This window comes from Humulus lupulus, chromosome 7 (assembly GCF_963169125.1).
Source record: "Humulus lupulus chromosome 7, drHumLupu1.1, whole genome shotgun sequence".
NCBI classification, from domain to species: domain Eukaryota; kingdom Viridiplantae; phylum Streptophyta; class Magnoliopsida; order Rosales; family Cannabaceae; genus Humulus; species Humulus lupulus.
In genome coordinates, this window is record NC_084799.1 from 3,468,407 (window position 1) to 3,478,334 (window position 9,928).

General features: G+C 33.9%; 1 protein-coding gene across 1 annotated transcript; it reads right to left on the minus strand.

Annotated features, from left to right (window-relative positions):
* Positions 1–301: 301 nt before the first annotated feature.
* Positions 302–6,962, minus strand: LOC133790356 (linoleate 13S-lipoxygenase 2-1, chloroplastic-like). The gene is made up of 9 exons (XM_062227965.1): positions 6,483–6,962; positions 5,322–5,590; positions 4,511–4,748; positions 3,031–3,351; positions 2,815–2,900; positions 2,568–2,678; positions 2,168–2,469; positions 1,804–2,070; positions 302–1,252 (listed from the first exon to the last, which is right to left on the minus strand). Exons 1-9 carry the CDS (start codon positions 6,922–6,924, stop codon positions 493–495), a joined length of 2,796 nt encoding a protein of 931 aa, XP_062083949.1. The 5' UTR covers positions 6,925–6,962; the 3' UTR covers positions 302–492.
* Between the last annotated feature and the right edge of the window lie 2,966 nt (positions 6,963–9,928).

A 9,928-nucleotide genomic window follows, 5' to 3' on the forward strand; every position in this document is an offset into this window, starting at 1 on the left:
TATATTTAGGACAGGATCTGAGTCCACTTATGTAAGAGCCGATTTAACTCTCTTTCCTTCCATCCATGCCTTTAATGAAGAACCAATAATTAACTTCAAATCTAAGCATTAATTTACAATGAAACTAGTACATAACTAACGTAAAATGTCATAAACTATTATTAGTATGACATTTTTTTTATTTATTTTTCTCTTTTGAAAAGCTTTTAAGAAATATATATATATATATACCAAATATTCAAACCCATTTGTGATCTCCATCATCTAATTCGAAAACAATACATAACATAACATAATGCTATTCTGTGATCCCTAATTAAGGGCATAATTAAAAAAGTTTTACCTAATAATAATTCGTGTAACGATCAAGTCATTTAAGTTTTACACATGATAAACTAGTTCAACAAGTTTCTTTCTTCGATCATAAGATGTTCTTATTGATGTTTTACCTCCTAGCTACTAATTTCACACGCATTACAAGGACATATATTTTCATATAGAAATGCTATATGGTACACCTTTCCCGGTCACACCAGGAGTTGAGAATGGTTTTAAGAGCTCATAAGGAATAATCCCAGCTCCATTTCTATTTCTCAAATTAGAGTCTTCATTTCTCTCATCAATAATTCCCTCCAGCACCTTCAACCTTCCATTAAATCGTTCAAATGCTGCTTTTATCACAGGATCGTCAGCCCAAGCCTTCTCCATCTTCTCTCCAAGATACTCCTCGTCCGGAGAATGGTTCGACAAAATGTCTAGAACAGCCATGACCCTTGTTGCTTGAAGCTGTGAAGGGAAGCATTTCAAAAGAGCAGACTCAGGTTTCTTAACAAATGCTTTCCATTCCTCCTCATCGGGATCTTCGCTTGGGATATTAGTTCTAGCAATTGTAGGTCGGTTAGGGAAGTAACCACCATAAGTATATTGACCAAAGTTCACTGCTGCATGGTAACCAGAGGTCACCCACACCATGGTTGTAAGTATCTCTATGAGATCTTTTGGGGTGTTAAGGACAGGCCACCATGGTTCATCTTTTTTGTCAGCATGGCCTACTGTTCGAATTTCTGTCCACCATGCTTGGAGCTCGTGATCAGACTCGACAAGACTAGCATTTGGGTAGTAATGATTGACATAGTCTGTCACCCATTGTTTGATAGTATCCCACATTATGAGGCCATCGTTTGCATAAGGGTAGTCTTCAATTGAGAGCTTTAGACCATGTGGAGCAGTAGGATCCTCAACAGCCATTCCCCTGAACCAAATGATCATTATTAATTAGTATGCAAAAAATCGGATATATATATATATATAGGTCTTCACGTTGCTAGTCATAACACTCTCTTTTGCTATATTTTTTGTGGCGATTGGATCAAGCCACTTACTTTGGTTTTATCTCATTGGATGAAGTTAAAAATTCGGTTAATACAGTTGGCTAAGGGCTATAAGTATTGGAGGTTTTAAATAGTCTCATTACAACTCTTTCAGGACATAAGTTTTTCAGAGAGAAGTTTTGTATCAGTTTTGGTTCTGTTTTGTAAGTTCTGTTTTTGAGAGAATTGTCTTGTAAGTGGAGCAAGTCTCCCTTGTGTAAAATCTGAACTTAATACTTGAGAGAAATAAAGCCATTACAGCCATTCATTGGGGCTGTTCTACCTTGGATGTAGGCTCTTAATTGAGCTAAACCAAGTAATTTGTTGGTGTTGTTTTTGATCTAAAGTTTTAGTTGGATTCTCTTGTTTGCTGTTCTTGAAGGGTGTAGGATTTACATCACATTTTTTCTAGCAACTTAAGTGACTAATTTACCTGCTAATGAGATCTGCAGGCAATGCTTGTAAATCAAATCTCCACTCCTGGTCATATGCGACTGAGCTAAGCTCAACAGAGTACTTTCCTGGTGAAAATGCAGTCTCAATGGTACCATCTGCATTGATAAGCGCTTCTCGAGCAAGTGCATTGATCTCCATTGTGTACCGAAAATGAGGATGCAATAGCCTATGGACTGGATGCATTACACTAAGTTGCCTATTTGTGGCAATCACATATGGTTCTGTAACAGAGTGAGTCTTTAGCCTGTAATATATTCAGAACAAAATATCAAACAAAATTTTTGACAAGTAAACATTTTCTTCAAAATGGAAAATTGAAGTAACCAGAGAGAGTCACATACCAATGAGCAACAAGTTGATGATAACCAGAATCATGAGCAAGAACATGAACTTTAGCTAGCCTCCATAGCCAAACTCCTGTGGAATGCCAACAAGGTGAGAAAACTTGGCTCCAGTGAGGCGTATCCAAATGCGGTGGCCGAGTCAGCTCAATGGCTAATGGCCTCAAAGTGCCATCTGGGTTTAGGAAAAAGACTGTCCTTGATCCATACAAAGTTGTTCCTTTAAGTTCTCGTACTGAGTGAACGAATGGTAGTAGCAGATCATGGTAATCTAATATAAACAACTTCTTCTGTTTTATGGCCTGAAACCAAATTTAAAGTGTTATGAATTACTATTTTTGACCAGTAATATATCATTCAAATACTATTGATTATGATGATGATGATCTCATTAACTTACCTCATCAACTTTCATGATGCCGCCAATCTCTTGATTTATCATGTCTTCTGTGATTGATGATTCTTGTGGACCATAAATCGCAGGGTCGAGTTTGCTCTTAATTGGCCATTCCTGTATAAAAACCACATGCACATTTTAACTCATTACAGTTTCATATAAGTTTCACCTGTGTGCAAGGGAACGTTGAGCCCATATAAACACACACACACACACACACACACACACACATATATATATATACACGTACTGTGATCAAGCGAATGCTGCAAGGGTTAAGCCCAGCAAGAGTTTGCCTAGCAAACTCCTCATCCCTAAACCAAAACAGCTTGTCCCCTGAAAAAAATGACCATATTCACATCTAATTTAAACAAGGAAAAAATATAAATAATGATCTCGAAGAGCGAGCTATATATATAAGTATAAAGAGTATATCAGAATAGCATAGATATATAGTAGGGTATACTGTTAATAGTCTCAGGGGGCTCAAAACGCAAGACGTCTTGGCCACTGTCTTTGATGGTCTTGACAACACGAGGCATGACTTTTCTGAGAAAGCCATCGGTGCCAATGGGAGGCAAGTCAACTCCTTTGCTGAAAAGAGCATCAATGGCGGTCAGGTAAGGGAAGCCAAGGTCTCTGTCGACCATCACAGTGGCTAGGGAAGGTGACAACGCATGCAATACTGAGTACAAAGTCTTTGCTGAAAAAGTTAGCTGCTTTATCTCCGAGAAGCACTCGTCCCTTGGTACATAAAACCTTCCAGTCCTTTTCTCAGACAATGAATCTGCACTTATATACATACATTGTTTAAAAAATAGATACAGAAATATACAAATCATCAAATTTTAAGAAATCAAAATATCAAACACAAATGATTGTCTCGAAAAACTATTATTAGGATAATTTTGTTTTATCTTATTATATCTCTAATAAATTTATTACTAATTTAGCTTATATTGATTAATGTTATTAGCCTATGTACAAATAAGTTTTGCATTTTTTTAATATATATACTATATATGATGATCGAATAAATTATATGTTTTTTTTTCATGAAATTTTCTTCTTTATATATATAGGAACTTAACCCTGGCTCTTTTTTTACGTATACATCTTAATCATTTAGTTAATTTTCCGGTTGTGTGATGTTAATTTATCTCTACTATTAATTGTTTTCAAAGATTATATTTTAGGGTTTTTTTTTCTTTTCATACCCTATTTTTCCTACTAGCTTATTAAAAAAAATACGTGTATCAGGAGGTTACACATATATTAATTATATATATATATTTTCTTGTGTCTCTAATTTCATTTTCAAGAAGAGTCTGTCTCTCATCAACTTACAAAAATTGTCAATATTCATTCAGAAAATACATCTGATTTCATGACTGAATACGTAGTGATGGCATATATTATAATATATAGTTCAATTAAAAGAGAATTTTTACTCTCTTTTTTTTTTGTATTTTTTTATAAATTTTGTATTAATACGTAGTTTGAAAAATATGTGAGAGTGACGTCAAGCCCAGCTGTGTTAATAAGTGGACCGGACCACTGATTGATCGAGTACACTCTTGTCAAGTATATAAATTACATTTTTTCTTTTTTGAAAGTGGGACCAGTAACATGCATGATTTAAACAGTAACGTACAATAGCTAGTATTCGATTTTTGGGGAATATAAAAGACAAAGTTCTGACTCTTACATCCACATCCACAAACACTTGATTGAAATAGTTTCAAAAACCTTATCTTATGCTTATGCTTACGTGGTTACTTCTCCGCTCTTTAGAATCTAAGCAACACCACCTAAATCACATATCTCTTTATCACATATCAGTATATCACTTTCAGACCCCGAAATATTATATAAAATGGTATATATTCCCATATTATTATCATAAAAGTACAAAAAAATAATAATTGAGAACTATGTAAAGGTACCTGATTCACAAGGTGGACGTCCAGTCCTGCAGCGCCGGGGATAAGGGCGCTCTTCACCGCCGAGCACCGGCCTTCCGAGCTTCAACTTCCGATCAGGGTCACCGATGTCATTGTACACATCGTAATCGTATATTCTATCAATATGTTTTCGTTCTCCTTCTCCATTACCTCTCAAGTTCACAAGCTCTTCTTCTCTGTGTCTTCTCAATCCACTTGGTGTTTGTGATGGCAAATATGACTGTATAATTAATTAATTAATTCATTATACGTATACACATAATTATAATTATAGCTCATCACTAGCTAGCTATAATAAACTAAGAACTTTACCATTTGGCATAACCAAACCCTAGCTAGTTGATGATATGGTAAGTATATCATAGGAAAAATACTATTTTGGACAATGTGTTTTTCTCAAATATCGGTTATTGTGTTTTGTTAAATGACAATTCAGACTCTGTGTGTTTACAAAATGAATCAAAATAGTTTTCTAGATATAATTTTAGTCAAAATATTTTCAATTATAAGATTAATTCTCAAGTTGTTTGTGATATGATGAGTCTAAAAAGCTAGAGAAAGTAGTCGATGAGCTGAGAATGAAATATTATATTAGAAATTTTGTGACTAAAATTAAGTATAAAGTACTATTTTGATCTATTCTGTAAAACATAAAATCTGAAGTATTATTTAACAAAACAATGAGGCCGATCGCATATTAAAAAAAATACAAGAATCAAACTTGTATATGTCACATCAATAAATTAAACTAATGATGATTATGGTAATTAATTAATAAACATAAACAACAGACCTTAGAGGTGAAAAATATTCTCTTTTCAGGATTGTCGAACTTGGAGTGAACCCATGAACCACATATGATATTTACAGGGCCATTGGATAAGCCATCGAGGACTATGTCTGACACATACATCTCTCTATGGTGCTCATTCTCCACTAAAACAGCTCCAATACGTCCAAAATTGACGGGAACTTTAAAGCTTGCTTCATATTTTACCCCATCCTCTTTTTTGCCCAATTTATGTGCATATCCTTGAACGGTCTCCTTCTCTTCTCCAGTCTCTACATACCCAAATTAATTACATTAAGAAAAATTAGAACCATATATATATAAAACTCATATCATTTATACTTTTTTTTAGTCTGTATTTTTTCTCATTATTTGTTTGGATTTTGTATTTTGACAAATTACTTTTTGCACCCTATATTTTATAAAATGGTTAAAATAGAACCCTAAATCCGATTTTAGTCAATATTTTTTTAATTAAAATCACAAATAACTTACTAAACTAACAATTCAGAATAAAAATAAAATCATTCTGCTTAAAAACTATGTTGTTATATTCAATTTTTTCTTTATCAAAATTGAGTTTAGAGTTCTATTTTAACTATTTTACCAAACATATGGTCTAAAAAATAATTTGTCTAAACACAAAGTCCAAACAAGTAATGAAAAAAATACAGGTACAAAAAATATAAACCATATTATATATCATATATATATATAACATTTGAAAGAATTAATTACTTAAGCCCCAGTACATTTATATAAGTAAAGAACTTCTACCTAACATGTTCAAGTACATAATAAATTAAGGAAAAATGATCTGATTTAGGAAACTGAAAAAATTATTGTCACGTGGTGATTTTGTAACAAAAGCACAACTCACAATTATATTTTAAAAATTGTAAAGAGCTACTGCATATTTATTTGTGTAAAAACTAACTATCTACAGTACAAAATTAAACTATAACTGCGTTCAAATTAAAATTAAAGTGTGAATATGTTGACAAAACGTAACAAAAATTATATAATTGTTTGTATATATATATATTTTGTAGGTGTGTGATGTTAATAGTTAAAATATGCTACAGTATAAGCTATATTTATATATATATATATAAATAAACATGTTAATTATGTTAATTATTATTATAGATTAATCGTACGTACTGGGATCAAGCTCTGCACTAACAAGCTCCAAGAGGAACGTTTTACCAAGCAAATCTTGTATATCATCAAGACCACGGCCTATCCCAAGGTTTCTGATGAAACCGGTGACCGTTGGCTGTACAGTAACCACCGCTTTAACGGCAATGGCTTCCTCAATCTCATCCACAGATGACTGAACTTCTTGCTGAAACTGATCAGTAGTAGTACTTGGAGAACTACTACTGGCGACGGCTTTTATGGTACAACTTCTGGGACCGGTGGTACTGCAAACGCGACGTGTACGACGACTGGTTTTGTGTCGTTTAGGTAGTGAGAGGATTTGAAACGACGACGTTGCACCGTCGACGCCGTGGACGAAGGGTTTTTTCTGTGGCCGTCGGTGGTAGAGGATTTGAGATGTGTTTGAGTGAGTAGGCTTCACTAACATCTTTGTGGTGCTCATTTTTTAGATATGCAAAATTTTGATACTCGAATATACAAGTTATTATGTATTATATATAGTACCGAAAGTAGTGTATATATATTTCAGCAAAAAAACAAAAAAGAAATAAGTAGTTTAAATAATTAAGGTCAGGTAACATGACTCACATGTGCCTAATTATACATATAATACATGTAAAGTTTTCTGCTATGATTAGCCATATCTTATAAAATCTTGAAAGGCATCGATGAATGATTATTATGTCTTATAATAATTAGATATGTTATAATATTTGAAAAATATCTTAGTGCCCAACTTCACAAAAAGTATATACTATTATGGGGTGTAATTTAATATCGACACATCTTAATTTAATAGATAAAATTAATTGGATATCACTAATTAAATATAGAATATCACTATCATATGATATTATATACTTTAAAATATCAAATAACAACATTTCATACTTATATATATATAAATATATATATCCTCATTCCACTTAAAATTCGTCCAACTCACATTCTAAATCACTCTCAATTGATTCACATCATTTTTTGCAAAAAATTATAAATTTGAAAGAGAAAGAAGTGTTAGATTAATATGAAAGTGGGCATATGAACAATTCTATATACATGTAGGCAGAATTAATATATAGAATAAACATATACAAAAAAAGATCGAATATTGCATACCTCCAGCCATTGGTATTGATAACATCGATCTAGTTTTAGATCTACAAAAGAAAAGGAACAGAAGTTAGAACGAGTACACGGGCTTCCAAGCTCTCACTAACTCTTTTAGATGAAGTTACTGAAAGTCAGAATGAGCAGTGAGCTTGGGGACCGGTACTCTATATTTATAGAGTGAGACTTACCATCAAAGTCTCTGCCACAGTTACAAAGGTTGAGATATTCTTTCAACTTAGTTGAGATATTTAGGAAATTCAAATTGGGTTTAACAAATAAATGTTGACCATTAATTTTGATATATTAAATGAATAAAAAATCAATTAGTTATAACAAATTGATTTTTAATATATATCATTATAAAATATTCCAACATTCTCCCACTTGGTCAGCATTTAATTAATGTATAACTTAATCCCAAATATTATCCCTGTTAGACAATAAAAACATGATTCATGGTGATAGGTCCTCTTTTAACGACGAGTATTATCTTCCATGTATTACAATGTATTTATTACATAACAATGTACTTAAACGAATAAACCCTATGTTTATTCAGGTCCTATGAAGATAAAATTTTCTCAAATAAAATTAAGATGCGCATAAATATAAGAAAACATCAAAATAAGAGTTTCATTGATAATAACTTCAGTTTGTACAATAAATTTACATAAGGGAACCAAGTCCCATGTTCACTACATGATCCTTGAATTTATGAGGTGGCAAGCCTTTCGTCATAGGATCAGCAATCATCAATTCAGTGCTAATGTAATGAATGACCACTTTATTTTCTTTAACACGTTCTCTCACAGCTAAGTACTTGATGTCGATGTGCTTGCTTCGACTACCACTCTTGTTGTTCTTAGCCATGAATACAACAGCTGAATTGTCGCAGAACATTCTCAATGGCCTAGATATAGAATCTACAACTCTAAGGCCTGAAATGAAACTCTTTAGCCATACACCATGAGATGTAGCCTCAAAACACAAAACGAACTCGGCTTCCATAGTAGAAGTAGCAGTCAAGGTCTGTTTGTTACTCCTCCATGATATAGCTCCATCGGCAAACATAAACACGTAACCAGAAGTTGATTTACGTGAATCAGTACAACCAGCAAAGTCTGAATCTGAGTAGCCAACTACTTCTAGGTTGTCGGTTCGTCTGAACATGAGTTTGTAATCCTTAGTACCCTGAAGACACCTCATAACTTTCTTTGCAGCTTTCCAGTGGTCTAATCCCGGGTTACTCTGAAATCTTCCTAGCATTCCGACAGCAAAGGCAATGTCGGGTCGTGTGCACACCTGAGCATACATCAAGCTTCCAACAGCAGAAGCATATGGGATGTTCTTCATTTCTTCCTTTTCAAAATCATTCTTTGGGCACTGGCTCAAATTTAATTTATCACCCTTAACGATAGGAGCAACACTTGGTGAACAATCTTTCATCCGAAATCTCTCTAAAACTTTGTTAATGTAGGTTTCTTGAGATGGACCTAAGATACCTTTGAATCTATCTCGATGGATCTTAATGCCAATGACATAAGACGCATCACCCATATCCTTCATCTCAAATTTCTTTGAGAAAAATTGCTTCACCTCATGTAGCATGCCCTTATCATTAGTTGCAAGAAGAATATCGTCCACTTATAAAACAAGAAAACAAATCTTACTCCCGCTGACCTTCTGGTATATACATTGATCCATGACATTCTCTTCAAATCCAAAAGAAGAGATGACATCATGGAATTTTAAATACCATTGGCGGGACGCTTGTTTTAAACCATAGATGGACTTCTTAAGCTTGCACACCAAATGCTCACCATCACTAGAGGAGAATCCTTCTGGTTGTTTCATGTATACCTCCTCCTCTAGGTCACCATTTAGGAAGGCAGTTTTCACATCCATCTGCTGTAGCTCTAAATCGAAATGAGCAACTAATGCCAGGATAACTCTGAGGGAATCTTTCTTAGATACCAGAGAAAAGGTCTCCGTGTAGTAAATTCCTTCTTTTTGAGTGAATCCCTTAGCAACGAGTCTCGCTTTGTGTCTCTCAATGTTTCCTAATGAGTCTTTCTTTGTTTTGAAGACCCATTTACACCCAATAGCCCTCCCCCCATTAGGCAACTCAACAAGATCCCAGACTCCGTTGCTTTTCATAGAATTCATTTCTTCATTCATGGCATTGTACCACAGTTCCAATTCTTTGCTATTCATAGCTTGTGAAAACGTTTCTGGATCATTTTCGGCTCCAATATTGTAGTCAGATTCTTGCAAATACACAATGTAGTCACTAGGTATCGCCGATTTTATTGTCCTAGTGGATCTTCTTAAGG

Excerpts from the sequence above, each read along its gene's own strand:
- LOC133790356 (XM_062227965.1), bottom strand. The coding sequence starts at position 6,924 with ATGAGCACCACAAAGATGTTAGTGAAGCCTACTCACTCAAACACATCT. Across the intron at positions 4,749-5,321 it reads GAATATTTTTCACCTCTAAG|TCATATTTGCCATCACAAAC; the intron begins GTCTGTTGTTTA and ends TTAATTATACAG. Across the intron at positions 2,470-2,567 it reads GCATCATGAAAGTTGATGAG|GCCATAAAACAGAAGAAGTT; the intron begins GTAAGTTAATGA and ends ATTTGGTTTCAG.